The 27,566-nt window shown below is 49.7% G+C and overlaps 1 protein-coding gene across 3 annotated transcripts in view; it reads left to right on the top strand.

Moving 5' to 3' along the window:
* Positions 1-27,566, top strand: part of Eya2 (EYA transcriptional coactivator and phosphatase 2) — a 156,627-nt gene that overhangs the window by 46,723 nt on the left and 82,338 nt on the right. For 2 of the 3 annotated variants that reach the window (XM_041670428.1, XM_041670429.1), the window contains exon 2: positions 22,518-22,636. In XM_041670428.1, coding sequence (XP_041526362.1) covers positions 22,528-22,636 — 109 coding nt within the window. In that variant the 5' untranslated portion in view covers positions 22,518-22,527. Of the gene's footprint in view, positions 1-11,899; positions 12,024-22,517; positions 22,637-27,566 lie in introns of those variants that run through there. The other variant, XM_041670427.1, reaches the window with a different exon arrangement.

The raw sequence follows: 27,566 nt of genomic DNA, 5'->3' as shown, positions 1-27,566 counted from the left end.
AAGGCCAGAGTGGTGTTTTAAAGCCTCGCTCAGGGAGCTGGCAGAGGGAGTCTGGGGGAGGCAGGCTAGGAGGCTGTTGGAGTCAGTCACCAGGGAGTGACAGCCAGCCAGCCCTGAATGGCAGCTGGCATATGGTGGGGGCGGGGCTTGCAGATAACTGTAAAAGGTTGCCTGTCCTGCAAGGGGCAGAGGGCAGAATACTGAAAGGTCTGTTTCCCTCCCTGGGGACCCCCAGACTCCTCCCCCACCCACCTCCTTTCTGGGGAGAACTCCTGTCAGCACAGCAGACAAAATGCATTTTATTTTATTTTGTGCATGTGTATGTGCGCATGCGCGTGGGCATGATTGCCGCCGGGAAGTCAGAGGACAGCCTTGGGTGTCACTCTCTGCCTTCCAGTTGGTCGAGACGGGGCCTCCTTGTTGGCACTGCGCCTCACACGCCAGACAACCTGGCCCAGACACTTCTGCCTCTGCCTCCCACCTCGCCATAGGAGAGCTAGGATTGCAGGCATGTGCTCCCCCACACCTGGCTTTACAGGTTCTGTGCATTCACAGCCAAGTCTGCTGAGCCACCTGCCCAACCGAAGGCTGTGGAACTCGCCCCCTCAGCCTGGCAACCTGCAGAACACCTTGCAGTACCCACTCACTTAACATAACCCTAGCAAGAGGTGCTATTACTCTCCCCATTTCAAAGATGGGGAAACTGAGGCCCCAGGAAAGGAGAGGCTTTTTGTCTAGAGCCACAGCTCCCATCAAGTTGTGTGCTGCCTCACACCTGTAATCTCGGCACTCAGACGATTGAGGTTAGATAGGCCAACCTGGACTATATAAGACAGAATAAGACTGTCTCAAAATCAGGGAGGTACGGGGGGTGGGGGTGGGGGTGGTGGTGGCTGGAGAACTGGCTCGGGAACTGGCTCGGTGAGCGTTTGCTGTACTGGCAAATGATCTGATTTGGATCCCCAGCACCGAATTAGAAAGCTGGCTATGGTGATGTGTGTCCTTACCCTCAGTGCTGAGGGTGGTGCGGGGGGGCAGGGGAACACAAGCGCTATAAGTAGTCCCTAGAGGCTGACTGACTAGGCAGTGTGGTTGAAACATAAACTCAGAAAGGTCAGACCTCACCTCAAGCCATCGAGGAGGACACCCATGCTCACCTCCTGTGTCCACATGTGCCCGTACCCCCATGCATACACACATCCACCACACACACAGTAGATGAGGCACGTGGGTTCCCCAGCCAGGGAGTGAGTCTCCAGGCCTGATCCTGCACAGCTGTGACAGCTGCATGCTGGCTGGGGTCAGGGATCATCTGGGCCGAGGATAGAAGGATTTGTTGAGGGCTAACTCAGCCAGTGATGTGCGGTAACAGCCCTCCAGCCTGCTCCAACAAGTGAGCAGCCAAGCTGGAATTGAACCAGCTTCAGGAGGAACATTGTAGGGTTCAAGTCCACCTCTGCCCTCGCTCCCTAATCTCCTCCCGGCTCCTATTCTGAGGTACTGGGTGTCAACACTCAGGCCCAAACCTGCCTGCACTTACAGTCTCTCGCCAAGAGCGAGCCGATGACCTCCCTGTGCAAGGCCAATGGTGAAGAGGACCTCCAAGGCAGACTTCACACCCATAGTCCTTTGCCTCCCGAACAAAGGGATCAGGACACAAAGTTTGGGGTCATTTTGACCTCTCAGGTTTGTAGTCTCCTTTCTCTATTTCTGACCAGAAATTGTGTACCCACATTAGCTCCCCAGGCCTGTGGAGCCCTCAGACTCACAGTTTGCCCTCAGCCTCCAAGAATGCTAGGAAGTTCCAAGCCAAAAGTGCCACTCTGGAGCCTGAGTCTGTGTCTCTGAGCTTCTGCGTCTGACGGGCCCTGCCTTCCCTTTCTACCTGGCTGTTTCCCTTGGCTCAGGAGGGAGCCAGGTGATCCCACCTGGCTGATTCGGGCCCAGGCCTGTCCAGTCTCCCAGACACTCTGAGACTTGGCCTTCTGACTCCTCTGGACTTGGCACTGCTTGGCTTGCCTTGGCTCCCGTCTGCCAGGCTGGGTCCTGTAATGACGAGTGGCCCCTTTTCAGAATGTTTGTCCAGTCAAGGTTGACAACATTCCCAAGACACCGTCTGTTGATTTTCATGGGAAGTCCTGGCTCCACAGCCTCGCAGATCGGTTCCCCGGCTTTGTCTTCTCTGTGGGGTGGAGCCCACGAGGAGGGTGGGGAAGCCGGCTGTGTTTACAGAACCCCAGTCTGAAGGCTGGCAATCATGCAGGCTGGGACAAGGCGAGCGACAGCATTGAATCCATGAGGTGGCCCTTGAGAGTCTTTGGAAGAGGCATGTGGGAATGTGGGACAGGAGGGCTCTGACAACCGGGTGCTTTTGTTTTTACGCCGCCAGGGGTGACACTCGGGACCTTGTGCATGCTAGGCATATTCTCTGTCGCTGAGCTACACCCTCAGCCCAACAATCAGGATGGGAACAAGCACACATCTACAGACTTTTAAACTTCATTCATTCATTCATTCATTCACTCATTCACATGTTCATCTAGTCATTGATTGGGCAAGAATTCATTCAGTGCGTATTCCATGCCAGGCACAGATCCAAGCCCTGGGGACACAGCAGAAACCGTCTAGTTTCATTCTCTACCCTCATGGAGTATATACTAAAGTCTCAAATAAGTCCAGAAAGGGTGTGGCATGGGTTGCACATGAACACTGGAGCACTCGTGCGCGCGCACACGCGCGCACACACACACACACACACACACACACACACACACGAGTTTGAATTTTCCAGTAGCCTTAGGAACAGACTGAGAAACCTTTCATTTAACACAATGTGTCCAAGTGTCACCCACTGGGACAGAGTCAACACTGTGAGGTCACCCTGCACTGTGTTGCTGGTTTTGTTTCTGGTTCTCGCTGAGCTGCAGTGTTTGGGCACCTGTCAATCAGCTCAGCACACCAAGTACCTGTGGCTTATGTGGACTGTACAGGATCCCGAAGGAGAGGTATCTCAGAAGGGTGCACCCCGCTGTCCACCACAGGGGTGACTCGCGGCCCACGAGATGTAGTCAGGGTGCCATGCAAACCACTCTGGCGGGACGGAGTGGTAATGGTGGTGAGAGTGTTGGGGGAGGGCTGCCTTGAAGCGGTGGCAGGATAGCAGTGCCTAGCAGTGGGGGAGGGGAACGAGGTACAAGGCCAAAGGGAATGAGCAGTTATACACAGACTGAAGTGCAGCAGACGCTCACTGCCTTACGTGACACTGGGTAATGCTGCCAGAGCAGGGAGGGATTGGTGGAGCTGTGGCTCAGCCAGCAGTCCCTGTCCCCATTCCAGGACTACAGAGTCCTGGTCCTGCTTGCTTGGCCACTTTCTCAGTCGAATGGATAGAGGATGGCGATACTAAGCCCTTTGTCAGTGATTAGCTAGGTGTGGCCGTAGGTTTAGCCAGTGTGACATGAGGAAGTCTTCTGGGGGACACAGGCAGAAAAGTCCCTCTTGGATAAAATGAAGCCATCTGAACGGAGCCTCTTTCCATTTCCTTCCTTTTCACTGAGTCGGTGTATGCAATCCTAAGACACCATGAGACCAAGAGATGCACAAGGTTCTCAGCCAGGAGCCTGACACCTGACCCTCCTGGGCCACCATACACTTTTTCTGCACCTTTAGCTTCCCTCTGTGTGGTGAGCTCACCTCAGGATGGCAAACATTTACCTGGTATTTCGTCAGTGTGAGTGCTTCCTGACAGCTCTTCTCATGGACACAGGCCTCTCTTAGACACTTTTCCAGCTGAGGTAGTGTTCACGGTGAAGCCTCATGGCTGCCAGGGCCTCAGCCCCTGAAACAAAGGAAACCCCACATGGGACCACTTGAGAATATTATCATACACCTACCCTGGATCTTAGGGGCTGCCTTCACTCAGTCAGTTAGCTTCCGCACCCCCACCTCTCTGTTTTTGTCTCTCTCTCTCTCTCTCTGTCTCTCTCTCTGTCTCTCTGTCTCTCTCTCTCTCTCTCTCTCTCTCTCTCTCTCGTGTGTGTGTGTGTGTGTGTGTGTGTGTGTGTGTGTGTATGCACACGTGTGCATGTTCGTATGGGCAGATATGTGTTTGCATGTTCGTGTGGACCGATATGTGCTTGTATGCTCATGTGGGCAGATATATGTTCATGTGACGGGAAGATATGTTGCTTGCCTTCCCAGCTGCTCTACACTTTATTTTTGAGCCAAGGTCTCTCACTAAACCTGGAGCTCACTGTCTTGGCTGTGCTGGTGGAGATGAGCTCTAGGGTCCTCCGGTCTCCGCTTCTCTGATGCTGGGCTTGCAGGTGAACACTTCTGGGTTTTACATGGGTTCTAGGGATCCAAACCCAGGTCTTCAGACTTGCATGCAAGCCCTGTACCAGATGAGTTACCTCCCTGGCCCTCTATTCTTTAATTTTTAAAATTTAAATTCCCTACTTTAAAATATAATTTCCAAACTGATATTTGAAACTTTTATCCACCCCCAATACCCAGCACTCTTCTAAAAGAGCATTCTCAACCGTGGCACCTTCCAGTCTGGGCAGGTGGCTCCATGCTTCAGGCTGTCCCGTGTCCTGTGGAGTATCTAGCAGCACCCTTGGTGTCTGACCACTGGAGCCACCCATCCCCAAACTGTGACAACCTCCAGACACTGCCAGGTGTTCCCCCCCCCCCAAAGGCAATCCCATCCCCAGCAAGTGTCACCAGCCACCTGCCGAGTTGTCATCCTGTTCAAGCCTTCAGTGTGGTTCTTCCTCCTCTCCCGTGTTTTTTACACCGTGGGCCAAGGCTTGGTACATAATGAGCTTCTTCTCCCTAACCTCTGCTTTACACTTCTTCAACTAGGAGAAGCTGTCAGGCTGGGTGCGGGGAAGTGGCGGGGCTGGGGCATTTGTAATCCTGGAACTAAGGAGGCTGAGGCAGGAGCATCACAAACTGAAGGCCAGCATAGTCCTACTCAGAGAGAACTCAGAGAGATTGTGACTGACCCACAAAATGAGCAGCAACCGGTGAGGTTCAGCAGCCATTGTAATCCCACAGTCTGCAGAGGAGTCCATGGAACATTAGCTCTCGGGAGCTGGGGCTCCATCTGCCTTTTCTCCCTCTGGATTCCAGGGAATTTGGTTCTGGGAGCGCACAGTGGGAGTTCTGTGGTGGGAACACATAGTGGGAGTTCTGTGGTGGGAACACATAGTGGGAGTTCTGTCCTGGGAACACATAGTAGGAGTTCTGTCCTGGGAGCACATAGTGGGAGTTCTGTCCTGGGAACACATAGTGGGAGTTCTGTGGTGGGAACACATAGTGGGAGTTCTGTCCTGAGAGCACATAGTGGGAGTTCTGTGGTGAGAACACATAGTGGGAGTTCTGTCCTGGGAGCACATAGTGGGAGTTCTGTCCTGGGAGAACATAGTGGGAGTTCTGTCCTGGGAGCACATAGTGGGAGTTCTGTCGTGGGAACACATAGTGGGAGTTCTGTGGTGGGAATACATAGTGGGAGTTCTGTCCTGGGAGCACATAGTGGGAGTTCCTTCCTGAGAGCACATAGTGGGAGTTCTGTCCTGGGAGCACATAGTGGGAGTTCTGTCCTGGGAGCACATAGTGGGAGTTCTGTCCTGGGAGAACATAGTGGGAGTTCTGTGGTGGGAACACATAGCGGGAGTTCTGTCCTGGGAGCACATAGTGGGAGTTCTGTCCTGGGAGCACATAGTGGGAGTTCTGTCCTGGGAGCACATAGTGGGAGTTCCTTCCTGAGAGCACATAGTGGGAGTTCTGTGGTGGGAGCACATAGTGGGAGTTCTGTGGTGGGAGCACATAGTGGGAGTTCTGTCCTGGGAGCACATAGTGGGAGTTCTGTGGTGGGAACACATAGTGGGAGTTCTGTCCTGGGAACACATAGTGGGAGTTCTGTCCTGGGAGCACATAGTGGGAGTTCTGTCCTGGGAGCACATAGTGGGAGTTCTGTCCTGGGAGCACATAGTAGGAATTCTGTAGTGGCTACATGATGACTTATTCATACCTCAACTTCTAATTTCTGCTTCTCTCTGGTTCTCGTTTTGGTTTTTGGTTTTCACTCTTTCACTTTGCTTATTTTGGAGTGTGTGTATATATTATGCAAGGGTGTGTGAGAGAGAACATGCGTGTGCGCATGCATGGAGGCTAGAGTTCAGCCTCAGTTGTCCTTTGGACTGTCGGCCTTATTTTTGTTTTTTTTGTTTTTTTTTTAAATATTTATTTATTTATTATGTATACGATATTCTGTCTGTGTGTATGCCTGCAGGCCAGCAGAGGGCACCAGACCCCATTACAGATGGTTGTGAGCCACCATGTGGTTGCCGGGAATTGAACTCAGGACCTTTGGAAGAGCAGGCAATGCTCTTAACCTCTGAGCCATCTCTCCAGCCCCTCGGCCTTATTTCTGAAGCACGATCTCTCACTGGGACCTGGAGCTTGCTGGTTAGCCTAGGCTGGCTGACCAGTGAGCCCCAGAAAGCTGCCATCTCCCCAGCACTTGAGACTACAAGTACAAACCACCGTGCCTGGCTTACGTGGGTCCTGGGAATTTAACAAGAACTCACGCGCTTGCATGGAAGCATTTTCTGACTGAACCATCTTCCCACCCCACCCTAACTCCCTACCAGAAGTTCCCAAACCCCAGAAATTGTTCGGCCCACATTTGTGTCTGAGCTAAAGTGATTTTGCAAAGTTGGGAGTCTATTCGCCTAATCCCCTGGCCTGGTTCACACCATGGCATAGTCTCTGGAGCCTGGCCTTTCTCTAGCAGGTTCCGCCTGGCCCAGGGGACATCCCCAAAGCTGGTTTCAATTCCAATAGCACTGAGAAACGCTGCTCTATTAAATCACTAGAATGAAGTATGAAGAGGTGTGGGGTGCAGGATACAGAGGCCAGTACACCCCCCAAGACTCAGCCACACACTTTAAAGTGAGCTGGTCCCGCAGTGGCAATGCCCCTTGTATCTCTGAGGTCACTTTGACAGAATGGGTCTCCTCTTAACCCATACTGCTCTAATCTGAGGCCTGATCTTAGAGACAGACCAACTTCAGGGGCTTTGACCCAGCTTTGCCTGTCAGCACCTGAGAGGACTTTCTTCTGCAGCTGGGTTCTCAGTGCCGTCTCTCTAGAGGACAGAGAAGTGAGGCTGTGACTCTGTACCACATTCTGTCCTCAGAATTTTGCCAACAGTCAACCACGATGCCCTCACCAGAGCCCCCGGCAAAGGCTACCAGCCAGCTTTCTATGTCACCATTTGACCGCTGAGGAAATCAAGGTCTCTGAGAGAAGCAGCGCTGGAAAGCAGTAGATCTGGGGAGGAAAACAGGCACCCAGGGAGCTTGCCACAGGCTCTGGCGGACTCTTTGCCTCAGCTGCTCAGGAGAGTGTGACAAAGGGAGGTGCAGATCAGTCATTGTCACCTGTAAACATTGGGGGTTGGGAAGATGATGGCTTGGTCAGTAAAATGCTCACCATGCAAGCAGAGGAACTGACTTCCGTCCTGGAACCCACATAAAGATCAGGCATGGTGACTCACAGATGTGATCCCAGTGCCAAGGACATAGAGACAGGAGGACCCTAAGGCTCAGTGGCCAGGGTAAATTTTATTAACAGTCTCGGAGTTTCATGGTGTGATCAAATATCCCACAACATCCCTCCTCCTTTTAAAATACATATATTTAAATTTTTCTGAACCCTCATAAAATAATTGATGCGGACCACAAACATTTGGGAGTTTCTTAGAGCCCAGGTTCATCAGTAGAGCCCAGGTTGGTGGCTGTGGGATGTGCCATTGAATGTGCAGGTCACTGCAAGTTTGGGGTCAGGTGATGGCATGGGAGTGTGCTGTGAATAAGACCCTTTCTCAATAGCACTGTGCAAACTTATTATACTGTTTGAAATCAGGCGCCCCAGGAATTACATTTGGGGGGATCACTCCTGGAGAAGCACATGACTGTGCACTAGGAAGCTGTTTCTAATCATAAGGGAATTTATTCTAACTTACCACCTGGGAAACTTGGGGGCCTAGCCCAAGTATTGGGCTGCAGGCAGCCGTAGCTGGAATACTACATAGCAATGAAAGAACCAATTAGACAGTTGCATTGTGACCTAGAATGAACACTGAGGTGTTTTGTTTGTTTGGTTGGTGGGTTGGTATTGTTTGAGTTTAGTTTGGTTCAGTTTTTTGAGACAGGGTTTCTCGGTGTAGCTCTGACTGTCCTGTCACTCTGTAGACCAGGCTGGCCTCAAACTCAAGAGATCTGCCTGTCTCTGCCTCCAGAGCCCTGGGATTAAAGGTGTGAGCCACCACCTCCTGACTAGCACCAAAGTATTTAATAGACGAGATGAAAAAAAAAAAAGAGTGCAGGGAAATGTAAGATTAAATAGCATGGATAAAATGTATTCCTGCTAGGGATGTATCTGTAATACCAGTGCTCAGATGCCTGAGGCAGCAGCAAGTCCTACGTTCCATCCCCAGCACTGAGTGAACCAGGCATGGTGGCGCATGCCTGTTTTCCTAGCACTTGAGAGATAAGGGTGAGGTCGTCCCGGGCTACATGAGATGGGGGGGAAGACCTGAGGTGGAGTGGGGTAGGGGCAAACAATTCCTAGCTAATCAAGTAGAGGCCTGGGTCTCTGTCGTCTATGCCTGCTGTGTCCACACTCCGGATATGCAGGATCCCAACAGAGCTGGGATAGCAGAGCCCTCTCTGGACTGTCACTGTGAGAGGAGGGGGTCCTTGTAAGTAGGATCTGCCACCACATTCCCCTATGCTGTCCCTGGTTCCCTCTCCCTGTTGCAGCTCTGGGCATGCCTGTTTCACCCCATTTCTCTTGCTCAGAACCACCCCAGGAACGACAGCCAGGCAGAAGTCTTAATGGAAGTGGCATCTCGAGTCATCTGGACCATTGCTGCCTCCTAGAGTGGTGGTGGTGGTGGGGGGGGGGTAGCATCTACTGCTCAATCTTCCGCACTTGCCCTCCAGATAGAGAGCCGGAGTGGGTGGGTGGTTGATGTTAATCAAGGCAGTGTCTGGGGAGGTGATAAAAGCTGTGACCAGCACAAATAAAAGCTGTGACCCGGGCAGTTTGGCACATTTAACAAGCACACAATAAATACTGACTGGATGGGTGCCTTTATTCACAGAGTTCATTCATTTATCATGCCGCAAATATTTATGAAAACCACTACTAAAATCCCCGTAGGAGGTTTGAGGACTAGCAGGGGGACCTTTTAACTAGACAAAATCCCTGCTATTAAAAAGCTTACATTGTGTGGTGGGGGAGACGGATGGAAATTAAATACTCTCTCTCTCTCTCTCTCTCTCTCTCTCTCTCTCTCACACACACACACATACACACACACACACACACACACCACGTAGCTAGTGGAATTTAAAAGATGGGGATGGAGCCCCACTCAGGACAAACATAAGAGAGGTGAGGCCTTTGAAAGTGAACTACAGGGAATGGCATTGCAGACAGGGGAACAGCACATGCAAAGCCTCTTATGAGAGGGAGCACGACAAGACCTGACAAGGAGATACTCAAGTAAGGTTGGTTCAAAGGTTTACTCAAGGCAAGAACAACAGGAAACAACCTGAGGTCATGCAAGGACAGCGAAGGGGGCTCAGATCTGAGCTGTCACAGAGAACACACTGGAGGGAGGCCAGAGTGGCCCCAGGGAGATGGGTGTGGAGGCCACAGCAACATTCCGGGCCAGAGGAGGTGGTGGCCGGAACTGATGGCCACGTACGTGAACTTGGCAGGACCTGGTTAAGGATCAGACTTGAGAGCTCCAGGAGAGGGGAAAAGACGGCTTCCTGTGTGAGCACCTGTCCCCATCACAGGGAGATGGGACCCAAGCTGACAGAGATCAGCAGGTGCTTTTGCAGTTGAAATCAAATGGGGATAAAGCAGCCAGCAAGACTGAGTTTGGACCACAGCTGTCTACCCAGAAGCCTGTAATTGCTGTCAACAGGCTTCGATTTCAAGCCCTCCATGGACGGGGAGTGTTGGCCCTCTCCAAAGCCCGCCTGGCCCATCTGTCCTCTCTCCTTCTCCCAGGGAGGGCCCCCTGTGCTCAACCAAGGTAGCCCTGTACTAGGGAAGGTGAGTGCAGAGCCACCGCCTGGGACCTTCCATCTGCTTTTGATCCTTGCCAGCCTTTGAAGTCGCCCCGCCCCCAGCCTCCAGCTGTCAGCTCTGCTCCTGGGCAGCCCTGGTTCCCCCAAAGTGCCTCAGCCCCTGGGGACCCGGGTGGTGACAAGGATAATAAATGGAGCACCAGCAGACAGCAGCAGTCCCTCCCTCAGAAGGCCAAGAGGCAGGGCCTTCGAAACCCTTTTCCTGCTGATTCCAGAGTTGGTTCTAAAGGTGGGGGCAGCAGAGTTCCCAAGGCAGGGAAAAGGGTTTTGTTTTGGGGTGGAATTTTGCAAATGCATTCCGCAGGCCTGCTCCCTTCCTAGCCTGTCTGTGTATAGCTTGTTCCCTCACCCCTGCAAAGAGAGAAGCTGCTGCCCTGGTGCAGGCCTTTTGGGGGAGAGGCCTGGAAGGGAGGATACCAGCACACACACACACCCATAGATTGCAGGACTCAGCTTGGTCTCTTGAACTGCAGAAGAACCAGTGGTTTCTGGCAATGACTGTCTCAAGTCCTAGTGTCCCCCACTTCCTCGGTGAACCCCGTAGTCCTTGACCATGGGACACAGAGTGTTCCTGAGCCATGCTTGGAAGCGTACTCTCTGGCACATGCTCTCTCTGATTAAATCCTCAGGATAGTCTGACAGCCTAGAAGATTCTATTAGTTCTCCATCCATATAGCTGAGGCTCAAGAGGCTTTGGTTGCTTGTCACATGTCATACAGCTGATAAGAGGGGGTAGCTGAGGGTTCAGCCCGTGTAGCAGATGCAAGTCTGGGACTCTGTAGGTTAGGGAATAGATTTTATTGTAAGGTGGGACCTGGGTTCAAAGCCTCATCTATTCTGTGTGTGTGTGTGTGTGTGTGTGTGTGTGTGTGTGTGCGCGCGCGCGCACATGTGTGCCTGTGTTATATATGTGCAGGTGTGCAGGTGCGCGCACCTACGTCATGCACACACAGAGGTCAAAGAAGCATGCTAGATGCTCTGCTCTATCAGGTTCCCTCCTCCTTTTTCCTTTGAATCAGGGTCTCTCCATGAGCCTGGAAGTCGGCTGAAAGCAAATTCCAGCAATCCACATGCCTGTCTCCCACAGCCCTGGGGTTACAAGCTCGCAGGACTGCACCTGGTTTTTTACATGGGTGCTGGGCTCTGAACTCAGGCCGTCCTGCTTACACAGGATTCCCCAAAGCTCAACCCATTCTCCTGCACGCTGTGGCTCAGAGTTCACACCTTGGAACCAGACTGAGAGTGAAGTGAGTCCCGGTTCTCTCGCTGCTAAGAGGCCAGGTCACTGTGAACTTTAGTGGCGTCATCTCTGCCTGCTTCACAGGATGGCACAAGCTGACGGTAGCCAAGAGTCCTTGGCCCCAGAGTGGACACTCTTTAGGTGGAAGATGTATTAACTTCTATCTTCTTTAAAATGAGAACATAGCCAGGAGAAGCTCTTCAAACCCCTCAAGACACTGAAGAGGTCTGCCTTCCTCCTCCTCCTCCTCTGCCCCAGTAAGTCACTAACAAAACCACAGCTCACCGTACAGAACCACAGCAGAACAGGAAACACTTAGCAAGCAGGAATGACTCACGAATTGCCAGTGCCCAGGCTTGGCTCAGACCTGAACCTGGGTTTATCACTTATTAGGAAACGTGGGGCAGGTACTTTCATCCCCCAGGGTCACTGGAAGCATTGGAGGAAACAGATCCGGGCAATTGCCTGGCGTGTGCAGGTGCTCACCATGTAAGAGCTGTGACAGAATGTTGAGTTTTCTGACTTTGCAAACTCCCAGAGCTCGTATGGAGGATCAGCCCATCTGTCTGCATGGGAAGCTGGAGCTGGAGTGGGCAGCAGGAAAGGTCAGTTGTCCATCAGAAGGATCGCGGTCTCTAACACTCCTACCGCCGAGTCTGGATATGCCACCGCTGGCTTGTTTGAACTGCTGCAGAGCTGTTGGTGTTTGAGGTGTTGCATTGCCTGGCAGGGAATCAGGCTCAGTCAATGGTGCTTATTATTCCTTTTAAATTTTCTCTTTCTCTCTTAAAATGTGGTGTCTGCCTGTCTCTCTCTCTCTCTCTCTCTGTTCTGTCAAGGAGCTTGGGTAGAGGTCGAGGACAACCTTAAGAGTTGGTCCTCACCTCCACTTTGTTGGAAATAGGCCTCTTGCTCACTGCTTCACACCCCAGGCTAGCTGGCACAGAAGCTTCTGCTGTCTCTGCCCCCAGTGGGAACATAGGATTAGAGATATATCCAATTTTATGTGGACTCTGGAGATTTGAACTCAGGCCCTCACGCTTCTGTGGCAGGTTCTTTCCCCACTGTACCGTCTCAGCAGCCCCTTTCTTTACTGCTTTTTACCCTGTGTTTGAATTTTAGGTCCTAAGTTGTCTAGCAGAGACTCAGCTAGCTGTCTTGATCCCTATTTTGAGCCAGTTCTCGGGAAATGAACCTGGAAAGAGCACACTTACCTTATTATAATTTATATTATTATATTTGACAAATTATACCTTGATCGATAGATTCTTTGGCAGAATATATGTGTTCTCCTAAGTCTATTGCCGTGGTTTTTATTTTAAAGTTTGTCTGGAATTGCTCCAGCTTTCCTCGTGTTTATGTCATGTGGGTTTTCCCAATTATTATTTTTTGCTTGGGATTTGCTATTCCATTGGTTTCTCTTGCAATGTTTCCAGGTTATCTTGCTTTATCTTTCAAAGTGATCTCATACAAAGCATGTCAGTTTTAAAAGTCTGATTTGATAATCTCTGTTGTTGCTGTTACTTTAATTGGGAGCATATGTCAAAGGACACGTGTGGAGGACAGAGGACAACTTTGTGGGTTTTCTCCACCCCTTTACATGCATCAAGGGGATTGAGCTCAGATCAGCAGGCTTGTGCTGTCAGGCAGCAGGAGACTTTACCCCCTGAGCCATCCCACCAGCCCAACCGTTGTCTTGTAACCAGAAGGTTTATTCTGTTTATATTAATACTATTATAAGAGAATGTAAATGGTTGCATTCCTTTTCATTCTTTAAGTGATTACTGTAAAAATCGTAATATGGACCCCTGATGGCTGTTGATGTCAATAATTAGCACATGTGCCGAGACGAGCCAGACGGCGTGTGTTTGCCCTTGTATGTCGCTGGGCATCCTCACTGAGTCGTCATGCTTCCACACGGCATTTTGTGCTGTAGGTCTGCTGATGGCAAAAGCACAGCTCTTGCTTCATTTGCATTTGATTTTCACTCTTGAGCTATATGAGTATGTGTACGTATGGATGCATCCACTTGTCTGTGCACATGGGAGATCGGGGCTTGGCCTTGGCTTTGTTCTTTGAGACGGGATCTCTCGCTGAACCTGGAGCTTTTTGTTTGGGCTACACTGGCTGCCAAGGAAGTCCTTGAAGTTCACCTTGTCCCTGCACCCCACTTTCCAGTTACAGGCACTCTTCTTACTCCTGGCTTTTTACACAGTGCTGGAGTCTGGGCTCAGTTCCTCATGCTCACACAGTACTGGGGTCTGGGCTCTTTCCCTCATGTTCACACAGTGCTGGAGTCTGGGCTCAGTCCCTCATGCTCACACAGTACACAGTGCTGGAGTCTGGGCTGAGTCCTTCATGTTCACACAGTGCTGGAGTCTGGACTCCGTCCCTCATTTTCACACAGTGCTGGAGTCTGGACTCCGTCCCTCATGCTCACACAGTACACAGTGCTGGAGTCTGGGCTCAGTCCCTCATGCTCACACAGTACACAGTGCTGGAGTCTGGGCTCAGTCCCTCATGCTCACACAGTACACAGTGCTGGAGTCTGGGCTCCGTCCTTCATGTTCACACAGTGCTGGAGTCTGGGCTCAGTCCCTCATGTTCACACAGTGCTGGAGTCTGGGCTCCGTCCCTCATGTTCACACAGTGCTGGAGTCTGGGCTCCGTCCCTCATGTTCACACAGTGCTGGAGTCTGGGCTCAGTCCCTCATGTTCACACAGTGAGCACTCTGCCCATTAAGAAAGCTCCCAGATCCTCACCTTCATTTTTTAAAGAGTTTTCTTTTTCTTCACCGGAATGGAATTCTATATTGAGATGCAGACTCAGCCATAAGTCTTTGTTCTCTTTAGAGAATATGCTTTGATTATTCTATCGTTTTTTTCTTTAAATATCTTTTATCCCTCCTGCCCTAAGTTAGGGATGAGCAGCTGGACTGTGCCAAGCCCAGGGATGATCAGCTCTGTGCCCTACATGGTTTTACAGAACTTCTTAATCCTTAATCCATCTCTGACAGTCTTATGTCAGTTTCCCCTAAAACACTGTGTTTTACTTCTTCCTTCTCCAGCCCTCCTGTGGCTCCCATGACATGTATGTTAGCTCTTTTACCATGAATAGCCTTGGTTCTGTTCTTTGTCAAAACCTTATCCCAGTTTCCTTGAGCCGCATCTCCTGACTGGCCCTTCAACCCACTGATCTTTTCTGTCACCGCGTCCTCTCCGTGGTTCTGCTGAGCTCTGCGTTGTGTTCTCAATCTTGCTCATTTTATTTTGCAGTTCTGAAGTTTCTGCTTGACTTTTGTTGACATCATCTTTGAGTTTAAGTGGCATCTTTTCCTCTTCAGCCTGCTCTTTCTACCTTGTTTTCCATTGCCGGGAGACCCTTTCTGGCTCTGATCTCTGATTCTCATGGGGTTTGTTTGGCTTTTGGTCTTGGGTTCTGACCCTTTGGTCGTATCTCTATACACATCTGGTCGTTGTTTTGTTTTTGTTTGTTTGTTTGTTTGTTTATTGTGTTTGAAAACGATGCAGAAACTCCGGGAGATTACATCCTCCTTAGAGGAGATGCTTTTCTCCTGGCAGGCTCTGATGGCAGAAGAAATCCTTCATCCAATGTGGGATTAAGATGTGACATGGTGCAGTCTCTGTTTGTCTTGCTCTTACTCCAAGTTAGGGATCAGTGAAATCCTGGAGTATTTGTTTCATCTGCGCATGGCGGGAGCGGTGTATGCATGCATCTGTGTGCATCTATGTGCAGAGTCCACAGAAGGACCGAGTGCTCTGCTCTGCCCCTGGCTACTGTCTTCCCTTGTGACAAGGTCTCTCACTAAACCTAGACCTAGGCTGGCACCCGCCAAGCCCTCGCAACCCTGTTTCTCCCCCCCCCCATACTGGTGAGGTGACAGATGCCCATGTAGCCATATCCAGGTGTTTTACATGGGTGCTGAAGATTTGAACTCAGGTCTTCATGGCTTATTTGGCAAACACTCTTATCTTCTAAGCTGCCTTCTCAACCCCACAAGCCTAGGGTACTGATTAAGGCTCCCCATCTTTGAGGGGTAACTCTCTCCTTGACTTCTTGCTAAGGAACCCCTTTCTGCTTGAATTCTCTCCTGTTCCCTCCCAGCTTTTCAGCAATTCTCCCGGAAGCAACACCATCCACAATCTCTAGCCACACTCTGAGCTCTCACACTGTCTACGACTTCTTCCCCTTGTGTCTGAGCTGCCCTAGTGACATTTGTCTCAACAGCCCAGTGAGATAGGAAACCACTAAGGCGTCATGTTGCTATTGCTCATGACTTGGTAGGTGTCTTGAGAGAAAAGAAGGTAAGGCTAGACTTAACTCTGACCACCCTTGCTCTCAAAGACCCTGGGTCCTCAAGCCTGGCCTTCCTTGTCTTCGGATGTCTCAAAATATTCTTCCTAGCTGGGAGATGGTGGTGCACACCTTTAATCTCAGTACTCAGGGGGCAGAGGCAGGCAGATCTCTGTGAGTTCAAGGCCAGCCTGATCTACAGAGTGAGTTCCAAGACAGGCTCCAAAGCTACAGAGAAATCCTGTCTCAAAAAAACAAAACAAAACATAAAACATTCTTCCTAGTGTTGGTTTTTATTGTGGTTGAGAAAGTAAGCTTGAAGTTCAAGTTATGCTCTATAGCATCAGCACCGAGCTGGCTGCATGAACGTCTGTGTGTGCCTGGTGCCTGCAGAGGTTAGAAGAGAGAGTTACAGCCTCTGGAACTGGAGTTACAGATGCAGGTAAAATATCCATACACATAGAATAAAATTTAAAATACACCTTTTTAATGAAGAAAACAGACAATTCCAAGTATGCAGAAGTAGGGATGCAACCTATGATGGACACTTACCTGGCCTGTGCAAAGCCCTGCTTCCCATCAATGGGGGGAAGTTGTCATTTTAAGCTAGGAGTATCAGCACCTTCCTGTAATCAAAGCCCTCTGGAGGTGGAAGCAGGAGGGTCAGGGTCCCCTTCAGCTCTGCAGTGCTTTCTAAGCCAGCCTGGACTGTATGAGACCCTGCCCCAAAGAAAGGGGCAGAGGGAGAAAAGAGAAAGAAATCTACAACAGAATAAGAGACTAATATAAGCATCATTGACATGTTAACAAAAAAAAAACCCTAAGCTACAACAACAAAGAAAAGCTATAATATTAATATTAACGCTGAACAAGAATAAAGGAAATGCTCATGCGCTTCTCCCCAGCATGTCGTCGATATGAGAGATGAGAATGCTGCTTCCTGCCCATCAGTGTATGGGGTGGAGCTCTGGGAAGGTCCAAGCATGTTCATCAGACTGCCCCTCTATGCTTAGAAGCAATTCTTCATTTCAGAGCTGCCTGGCTCCATAGCTGTGAGGGGGAGGTGAGGCTGACCACGTAGCAGTGTGTCGCAGACCAGGTGCCTCATCTCCTTGGGGACCAAGCCTTCCAGCACCAGCCTTTCTGGAGAATGCCTTGTATGGAAACCACAACACAAATGTAACATCAGGCTGTGAAACTGGAAGCCTGTGTGTGGCTGGTGGGAGTCTTAAAAAGCGTGGGAATTATAAGGAACAGGATGTTAATGTTTGATCAACATTAACATGTCAGTTAATGTTCAGTTCACATGGAAATCTTGTTCCATGTGTGGGGTGTGTGTGTGTGTGTGTGTGTGTGTGTGTGCGTGGATACATGGATCCAGGGCTGAGAGATGGCTCAGTCAGTAAAGCTCTTGCCTCACAAGCATGAGGACTTGAGTTCTAACCCTAGAACCCACCCTGGCATTGCACAGTTGTGATCCCATCACTAGAAAGGTGGGGCTCACTGGCCAACCAACCAGCCTAGGTGATAAGCCAAAGTCTCAGGCCAAGAAGACCCTGTCTCAAACCCATTCAAGATTCTCTCCTGATACTACACACACACATACAAAAGACAGGTATATGCAAATTATAGATAGATAGATAGATAGATAGATAGATAGATAGATAGATAGATGTAGATAGATAGATGTAGATAGATAGATAGATAGATAGATAGATAGATAGATAGATAGATAGATCTTAAATGAATAGCCAGATGTTCATTGCAGTATCGTCTGGAATGGGTGAGAGATGGTAGCTACCTGGATGCCCCTACCAGGGAAGTGCACTTGTGGCTACGAGCGCGGCTTCCACCTAGCAATGCATGTGTTTGAAAGTCATATTGCAGATTGAAGATAAAAGTCTAACAAGCAGGACTGGAGAGATGGCTCGGACTGTTAAGAGTGCTTCACTGTTCTTCCAGAGGTCCTGAGTTCAATTCCCAGTAACCACAGGGTGGCTCACAGCCATCTGTAATGGATTCCTTCTGGTGTGCATGAAGACAGAGCACTCATAAACATAAAATACATGAATAAATAAATCTTCGGACAAAAAGCCTAAAAGCATGTAAATTAGAGCAGGTGCCATCCATAAGACGGCATAATGACTATATTTACATATGCTCTATAACGACCACATTTACATATTTGATACACTAGAGATTAGAGTCATTGTCTAGAGTCCAGTGGGAAATGAAGCAAGAGGGGAAAGGTCTGATCCGATCAAAAGATGCTGGCTACTAAGTATAGATGTGTTCCTTTTGCTTTTTAAATTGACACAGGATTTTGTGTAGCACAAGCTGTCCTCGAGCTCACTGTGTGTGTGTGTGTGAGTGTGTGTGTGTGTGTGTGTGTGTGTGTGTGTACACTGTGTGCACACGCCATGCCCAACTTTTTACGTGGTGCTGGGATTTGAATTCGGGTCCTCATGCACGGGGACAGTTTACCTTCCCAGCTTCCTGTTTCTCCCCTTCCCTTTCTCTCTTCTTCCCTCCAGCAGGTGCTAATGGGGTAACAGGATAGCAGGATACTGTGGGGTCCTGTGGGGAAAACAGAATTGATTTCCAAGCCACTGACAGCTTAGGTGGGAGAGCACATAAAATCCACCAAAGCTTTAATCACTTCCATTCTGCCCCATAGCAGAGACTCCAGGATAAAACCCAGCGGAGTGTAAAGTCAGTAAGGGCCGTTCGGATATGAGGAAGCTCTTAGGAGCAGGGCTATGTAAATTCCCCAAGTCATGTGACAGAGACTGGACATGTCTCTCTGCTGTCTGTTCTGAAAATATATATTCCCAGACTCTCCAGTGCAAACGACTGTGGGGACCGGAAAGAAGTGTAAATAAGAAAAGAAGGGGGCCGAGGGGATGGGATGAGAATCAAACATGGCATGGCCTGCAGCAAACACCAGTCCTGTGTCTTGACCAGCAAAGCCATGGGGTTATTCCCTCATTTCCAAGAGAAGGCAAGTGCCTAGATTGTCGTGCAGTGTTGTCTTGTTAAGCCCTTCCAACTATTTCTACAAGTTTTAAGTACCAGGAAGAAAGCAATCCGTGCCGTTTTAAAACTGGGCTTGGCAGTTTAGCCACCCCAACCTCTGATAGCCATGCTCAGCGAGATGACATCTGGGGACCAAGGCTTTTACATCATCTGTCTTTTAAAATTGTTATCCCCTGATCCCCTGGAAAAGAAGGAAATAGTGGGGGGGGGGGGTTCTGCGTAAATTTCTGTCACCTACAATCAGGTGACAGGTTCAAAGTCTTGCTGCAGAGGGCATAATCCACCACGCAGGGCTGAAGGAAGCAGCCACCCAAACCTCCACCCTGCAGTGCCTGTGGCAATTTGGGAACAAGGAGTTGGATACTTAGGATTCCTGTATATGTGGGAGCAATAGGACTGATAACTATCTGTTCATGTAAAGTCCCACGTGCCCATTGATTTGTGTGGGACTCTCTCGCCAGTTTAAAAGCTTTATATAAAGCATTTTGGGCTGAGGGGCATGGTTCTGTGGGTAGGGTGCCTGTTGGAAGAGCACAAGGACCTGAGTTCAAATCCCCCTCACCCACATCAAAAGCTGGGCACCGTGGTGCACAGCTATAACTCCAATGCCTGGGGGAGGAGGTTGGAGGAGGATCTGGGGGTTTATTGTCCAGCTGGACTAGCCATATAGGCAGCTGTAGACTCAGTGAGATGCTGTCCGGAGAAATTAAGGTAGAGACATGACTGAGGGAAAGACATCCCAACATCAATCTATACCTCCTACATGCACTTGTTTGGGTGAATATACCCTCACGTGCAAGTGTGCACATACACACATCTACCACACACTTTTAAAAACTTGCCTCCGGCACACAAAACTGTATAGTAAACTAATAGAACAATCGTGGAGCCACAACCTTGCTTGCAAACTAAATCACAGTTGACAGACTTTTGTTGTGGGATATTATTAACTGGGCAAAGATGTGTTACGTTTGTTTATGCTGTGAAATATTAAAGCTGTGTTACATTTGTTTACCCCCCCCCGTTTGTTTAACAATGTAAGAATGTGTGTTTCATTTGTTGCACCTTGCCTGCCTAAGGCACCTGATTGGTCTAATAAAGAACTAAATGGCCAATTAGCTAGGCAGGGCTGGGAGGCACAGAGAATAAACAGGAGGAGGGATCTAGAGAAGGGGAAGAAGAGGATGAGGGGAAAGGAGAGAGACACGCCTGGGACAAGAAGCCTGGTGGCTGCCAGCCAAATACAAGAAGCAGTGAAATTAAGATATATACAAGGAAAGAAAAGTGGAAAAACCCCAAGGCAAAAGGTGGCTAAAGAGAAACAGGTTAGTTTAAGTTAAGAGAGCTATCCAGAAACAGCCTAAGCCAGGCTGAGCATTCAGAACTAGTAAGAAGTCTCCATGTCAATGATTCGGGAGCTGGTTAATGACCCAAAAGAAAAAGCCTGGTACAAACTTTTCTCTTCCAGACATTAAATATCTTCACCTTTGGGGAGCCACCCACAGTCTTTGTCTGGACTCTTCCCTGAGGTTGTAGTGTAAGAGTAACCATGGTCGTGACAGTAGGTTATAATGTGTTGGAATTTTGCTCGTGGACACTGACATTTTGGTTTTCTATCGCATTCACTTGTTGGGGAATGGTATTCTTTTGGCTTTTTTTAACCCTTTAAAAATGTAACAACCTGGACCTGGGGCATGCTTCAATAGTAGAGCGCTTGCCTTACATTGCAAGGCCCTGGGTCCAATCTCTATCGCTGCAAAGAAAGAAACAGGAAAAAAATGAGAGCTAGTCTTAGTTCACAGGTTGGAGTAGGAGACAGGCTGAGTTGGCCTGGGGTCGAGGTTATTGTTCAGGGAAAAACCCTGACCTGGCGTAACAAGTCATGCTGATCCAGCTGAACTCCCAGGGTCTACTTCCCAGCTTAGAGCCCTAGCTAGCTAGTCCTTTCCTCCTGAGATCACGGTCTATCATTCCCATCCACAGTACTGGTTTTTGTTTGTTTGCTTGATTGGTTTTAGATCTTTAAAAATATGTGCATTTGTATGTACTGGTGTTTAAGAGGCTGGAGACAGTCAGATCCTAGAACTGATTGTTGGTCCAAAACCTACTGATGTGGTGTTTAGCACCAAGCCTGGGTCCTCAACAAGAGCAGTACACCCTCCCAACCCCTCAACAAGAGCAGTACACCCTGCCAACCCCTCAACAAGAGCAGTACACCCTCCCAACCCCTCAACAAGAGCGGTACACCCTGCCAACCCCTCAATGAGAGCGGTACACCCTCCCAACCCCTGAGCCTTCTCTCCGGCCACACTGTTCCCCTTTGATCTCATGTATCTTAACAGTGTACAACCCTGACTTGTGTGTTTGGGGCTTAATAGATTCTGCCTCTTTGCTGGACTCTGTTCGTCTATCACCACACTGCATGGGCTGCCACTCAGTCCTCTGAGCGTGCTCTGTCAAGGCCCCGTCTTGTGGGACACATGGGCACTTGGGTGGCTGCCCCAAGCTCTCCCCTTCTATATCTTGCCTCCTAATCTGCACCATGGTCTTTTCAGGCAGGCATTTTTATGGTCTCAGTCTCTTAGACTTACTCAAGTCAGCAAGTATCAGAACTAGGGAGAGTTGAATCCGTGGTGTTTCTGGGGTGGACCTGGTCCACTAGGTATAGTGGACCACCCATCAGGGCAGCATTAACTGGCCATGCCCAGGGCGGCCTCAGCTTGAGAAATGCTCAGTAAGTGTTGCTACTCCCTGACTAATAGTGGCACTCTCTAGTGAGTATCATGAGTTGAAGTCTAGGCCATTGATGGCTGTCCCGCACGCTGTGAGCTTTAGCTGGCAGCCCTGCTTTCCAGCCACAGCTCCTGGGCACCTGGAGCAGATACAGTTACAGTGCCAGTATGGGCCCGTGTGGGATGCTTCAGGGAAAAGTTAAGAAACCCCATTTTCCGTGTGTTCCACACACACACTCCCACCCCCAGCCCTGTGACGTGTCAAAATCTAGAGCAATTCCAGCCTCGGGGCTTGCTGTCTTGGAAGGGTAGCTGCTCTGGGCTATCGGGCACACCACCTAGAGGCGCTCAGGTCCTAGGGAGGAACCCACGCGAGTGCCTGCTCTCCAGCCCTCTCTCGACTTTTCATTTTGCAGCCGCATCTCACGAAGTGGTCCAGACTGGCCTTGAACTCGCTCTGTAGCCCAGGCTGGTAATGAACATGGGATTCTTCTACCTGGGCATCCCACGTAGCTGGGACTACAGAGCTGTGATGCCAGGGCCCATCCTAGAGGCACTTGTGAAATACTGTGACTGTCCTCTGTGTCCTCCACCTGTGTGAACAGCACACTGCCCACTTTTCTACCGTAGCCACAGTTAACTCGAGTGCCCTCCCCAGCCCCTCTAGTCTCTGAAAGTTGAAATACCAGTCCTTTCCTCCTCTGTCCTCCCTTCCTCCCCTGGGATGTCTCCCCAGTCCGAGGGCAATCCAGAACAAAGACCAAAACACAATACTTCTAATGGGAAAACTCAGAGCGCGGGAGGGGGCGTTTTCATGGAATGGGGATGCGCTCCAGGGGCAAGAGCTTCATTTCCATTTTGACAAAAGGCTGTGAATTTGTATAATATGGAATCTATTAGACGGTTGGGAATAGGAAATTAGCTTTTAATATTTACATTCTTAGGGAAAGAAAGATGATTCATTAGCGAAGATGCATAATTCTGAATAAATCCCATTCCCCTTTGTCTCCACTCAGGTACAAGGCAATGTTAGAAGTGGTGATCTCACCCAGCCTCGCAGCAAGCAGTGACTGCAAGGAATCCCTGACGTGGAGCGAAGGCAACGCTGCCCTGGGGGCTCTGAGTGACAGAGAAGGTAGGCCTCTGCGGAAACTTGACTGGGCAAGTTCAAAGGGCCTTACTCATTTGTGACAGATGGAGGTCCCCATGGTACCTGACACTCACACTGATGGTTCTAGAACAGAAGTTGAGTGTACATGGATCACAGTCTTGTCCGTCATTCAAGCGACAGGTATACGTGGTCATGTTCTAAGCTGCCCTTCTTGGTCTCTCGTTCCAAGAAATCCTGACATTTGCTATGAAGGATAGTCGCCTTGGGTGCATTCCTAGCCCTACCTAAGGCATGACCTGTTGGGTCTCTGCCTCGGTTCCCCAGATCCCTCCTGCCATCACCTCCTCCTGGCAGGTGTCGAGTTCACAGGATTCTGTGCCCAAGACGAGAAGCTGTCTGCCTGTTGCTTTCAGGTTGGGTTGAAGTCAAGGAAGCAGAAGACAGTTAAAGCTGTTTAGAAAATTATTGGCAAACGATGCTGCCAGACTAGTTTTCTCTAGAACAATCTGAGCTATTGTTTGCTCTGCTGGGATTGTCAGCCTTCCTGGTAGAGCCTGGGGTGAGCAGAGGCATTCAGCCATCGTGCTGAAGCATTAGACTTAACCCTGTCTCCGGCTCTATGCCCGGGGATTCGCCACCAGCCCTGTCCTCAGACCCCCCAACACACACAGCTTGTTCTCTTTCCTGGGCTCTGGGTGATGTCAGATCATGGGACAGGAATGCTACAGGACTGTCACAAATAACCAAAAGGTCATGCGTCCAATGAAAATCTCAGGGAACTTTTGGAGAACGAATCCAGACTTCCCTGAGTAATTGACAATGAATGGCATTGCCCTTGCATGCTGGTTATGACATTAGACAACCCTGTTCAAAATCTCACCACAAAGGTATGGGCTTGGAGACCCGGCAGGGGTGGGGGAGGGATGTACCCGCAATTCTCCTGGTATCTACAAGCATCTGTGAAAGCGACCATCTTCGCGGAGTCAGAGACCTTCATTGTTTTCTCTCTGTTGTTAGAGGCCCAGGCAGTTCCCCACTATGTCTCCAAGTCAGCATGGGAAAGGTCTGAGCTGTGGGCGTGGGGCATCCAGGACTGACTCCCGGGCCGGCCACTCCCCAGCCAAGCAATCTTTCTGAGTCTCAGTTTCCACCCCTGTTGAATGGGCTGTGATTATGACCTACTCTGTAGAGTGCCACACAGGGGATTAAATGGGGTTCTGGTGTGTGGCAGCCTGGCCCACTGGGGGGGAGTGTCATAGTAAATGATTAACTAGACCATTGTCTCTCTCTGAGTTGAGTAACCACAGGGATCAGAGGCAGGGTGGGAGTCTGGCTCTAGGCCACTCCTTTGTTCTGTCTTCACTGTGTACTGTGCACAGTCGATTAAAGTGGGAGAAGTGCCCCTCAAGATCTGCTTTCCCTTGAGGTGCTGAGTCCTTCAGCCCACCTTCCCACCTGGTGGGAGCAAAGGAGCAGACGTCCCTTAGAGAAGTCCCTGCCCCTCCCTTCATCTTTAGTGTTCCTGAGAATTGACCCTGTGGCAGACTCTTCCTCATCTCTGGTTCCAAGAAATGCTGGCATCGCCTCCGAACAGGGTCATTTTGGGGGTGCATCCCCAACCCAGTCCTGTGAATCTGGCTTCCACCTCCCTGACTTCTCTTTCGCTACCTTAGAAAACACATGGATGTCATTTTGAACTGGGGGCTCAGGGTGTGGCTCAGTGCTGGAGCTCCTGACTCAGAGTGGAGGGCTAGGAGCATAGCTCAGCAGGAAAGCCTAGAGTCCACCAGTGATAACTCTTCGTTCCCACATGTACATTTAAAAGTCCTTCTATTTAGTATATAGCTCAGCACCTGGCGTGTAGAAGACCTTCAGAATTATGGATGGATGGTGACTAGGTGCATGGATGGATAAATAGGTGGGGGGCTGGATGGGGGGCTAGAGAGATGGACAGATATAGAGATGGACAGATAGCTAGGTGGGTGGGTAGATGGGAGGATGGGTGAGTGCTTGGATGGTTGGGTAGATCCATGGGTGAGTGCTTGGGTCGATAAACGCATGTGTGATTGGGGAGATGGATGAGTGGTTGAGTGGATGGGTGAGTGGCTGTGTGTTTTAAAACATGGATGCAGACAGTGGTCTTGAGGGATGAGCTAATTTCAAGTCAATGTTAGCTTTGAACCACAAGTAAAGTTTTCTTAACTTCCCCCTGCCCAGTTTCTTGCCTCCCTAAGGTTCAGGTCACAGCAACCTCCTCTTGGATTCTGTTCTAGTTTCATCTCTCTTGCTCTGATAAAACACTCTTACTGAAGCGACTTAGGGGAGAAAAGAGCTTAATTGTCTTATACTTCTGGGCCATAGTCCACCACTGACGGAAGTCAGGGCAGTACTGGAAGCAGAAAGCATGGAAGAGCACTGCTCTCTGGCTTGCCCTAGGCTCACGCCCAAGTCGCTTTACTCTATAATATGCATTTATCACATGAAAATTATATGATAATGCATACATCTTAATTTTCTCGTTACCTGTGCTTTTAACTAACCAACCTCACCAACACCATCATCCCTTTGAGCTGTCTATAGTCCTTATATGTATCAATACTCATTCTGAATGATGGGTTCTGGTTGTAAAAGAAGCTAGGCCCTTGCAGGCATCTCCTCTGTTTTTGTCCAACCACACATGCATGCTGTCGGCTAGCTTTTTTATACATCCCGGGACCACATATTTAGGGAGGGTGACATCCATAGTGAGTTGGGCCCTCCTGCATCCATTAATAAAGACAAGCTCCCATAGACATTCCCACAGGCCCGTCTAGGCGTTCCCTTGGTATCAGGTGAGGCTCTTCTCTCAGTTGACTCCAGGCTATACAAATTGGAAATGAAAGATAACTAAGGACCCTCTTGACCTTGCCAACTTGACCCACAAATACATCACTTTTAAACCATAAGCTTTCCATCCTTTGTCCCCAAGACCTTACGTTAATGTTACATTATAAAAGACCTACAGCTTTAAGAGCCCCAGTCTTTGCATTTTTCAACACTTTAGAAGTCCAAGGTCTCTTTTAAAATCCAAAGTCTCTTACAAGTTGCAAGCTTTCTTATCCCAAAAGGAAGAACCAAGGCAGGGCTTCTGCATAATCAGATCAAAGCAGAACTAAAATCAGGCAATGTGGACCCAAGCTCTGTATCTCCGTGTCTGCCATCTGGAGCTCATTGGTGATCTAGGCTCCCAAGAGCTCGGGCAGCCCCCACTTCCCCGGCTCTGCCATCTGCAGCACACATAGCCTGTCTCAAAGCCTGAGGTCGGGTCCTCGCCACCCTTGTCTCTGTCCTTGGTAGACATCCCACACCCCAGCATCTCCAAAATCCTGAATCAGCATCTCCAGTGGAGCTGAGGCCACACCTTTGCCAATGGCCTCTCTTCTAGAACACAGTGCCAGGCCTCAGCTGCACTCCATGACCCCTTTAATCATGTAGCTTCCATGCCTTCAAAACTGGTACCACATGGGAGATCATACATTTTCAAGTTCAGGTGCCACTTGAACATCAGCTTCTAGGTGAGGCCATGAGGAAATAACTTCCCATTGTCCTGGTGAAGCACAGAGAAAACTTTACCTCAGTAAGCTGGTCTCTTTTTAATCATGGCTGATTCTTCAACACCAACTGACCAGCAAGCATGGGTGTTTAATTTAAAATATCACACAAATGGCTCAGATAGAGACCTTGCTTCCCTCTGAAACTTCACGAGCCAGGCCTCCACCGTCCACACCTCTCACTGTGGTCTTAGTGTCCAGACTCCCACAAAACATCCCATTAATCTCCGAACACTCATCTCTTTCCCCCCAGCTTCAATTCCAAAGTCCTCCCTAGTCCTCCGATAGAACACTCCAAAGGCACAGATCCCACACACTTGGGTGTGTCCCAGCAACCTCCTGCTGCTGGCTTCTGTGTCCACCATTCTGTGACTAGGATAAAATCGCTCTAACCAAAAGCACTTAGTGGGGAGGGGGAGGGCTTGTTTGGCTTACACTTCCAGGTGATAGTCCATTACCGAGGGACATCAGGGCAAGAACTTGAAGCAGAAGCCATGGCGAAACACTGCTCGGTGACTCACTCTCTGGCTCGCTCCTGGGCTCATGCTTGGCTGACCTTGTTAATACAGCCAGGGATCATTTGCTTAGGGACAGGGCCACTCATGGCGGCTGTTTCCTCCTACATCAATTAATAATCAAGACACACACACACACCCCATGCGCAGACATTTCTGCAAGCCAATCTGATCTAGGCAGTTCCTGAATCAAGGCTTGTCTCTTGGTTAATTGTCAAGATAACAGTTAATGCTAACAGATTCTCTCAGGGATAAAATGGACAGCACTTAGGTGGGCCCAGTGCTCACGGGTTATAGTAGCCACTGGGCACTAGGTAAGCCCATCTCGTTCTTCCTTCGTTCCTACTCAGGCGATAGTTGGATCTGAATTATATCCTGCTTTCTGAGAGGAAGGGGTAAAGGTTCTGAATACCAAGACACCAAAGGAAAGATTCCTCTTTGAAAGTGTAGGTGCTTCTCTGCAAAGTTTCAGCCATAATCTCATCAAGTGAACCTGCCCCCAGGAGCAGGCACCCGACTCTCTGACTTCCTGCCCACTCCTGTCTCGGACTGAGTTTTTCGGTTTTATTCTGGCCAGCTCCAGTCTGAAGCTAGTGAGCTGGGTGCTGACCCAAGAAACACAATCTACTTTCTGCTTCTTCTCTGTGCTTTCGAGCAGCTTCCCGGAGGCCACTGTGGGTTCTGAGGATGCTCCAGATCCCACTCTAGGAATGAAGATTCCGCCATGGCTCACAGTGAGCCTCTGCCTTACACACTCCCTCTATAGCCCATGTCTGCCCTGTGTTCTGGTTGCCTCTCGCTCTGCCTACTGCTACTAATTTTTCTTTAGAAAAAAAGAAAAGCAACAAC

Source organism: Microtus oregoni, unplaced genomic scaffold, assembly GCF_018167655.1.
Source record: "Microtus oregoni isolate MIOR12 unplaced genomic scaffold, Mior012 000020F_ref0000438, whole genome shotgun sequence".
In the NCBI taxonomy this organism is placed as follows: Eukaryota; Metazoa; Chordata; class Mammalia; order Rodentia; family Cricetidae; genus Microtus; species Microtus oregoni.
The sequence above is the reverse complement of the archived record's forward strand: the minus strand, read 5'-3'. Positions and strand labels throughout refer to the sequence as shown.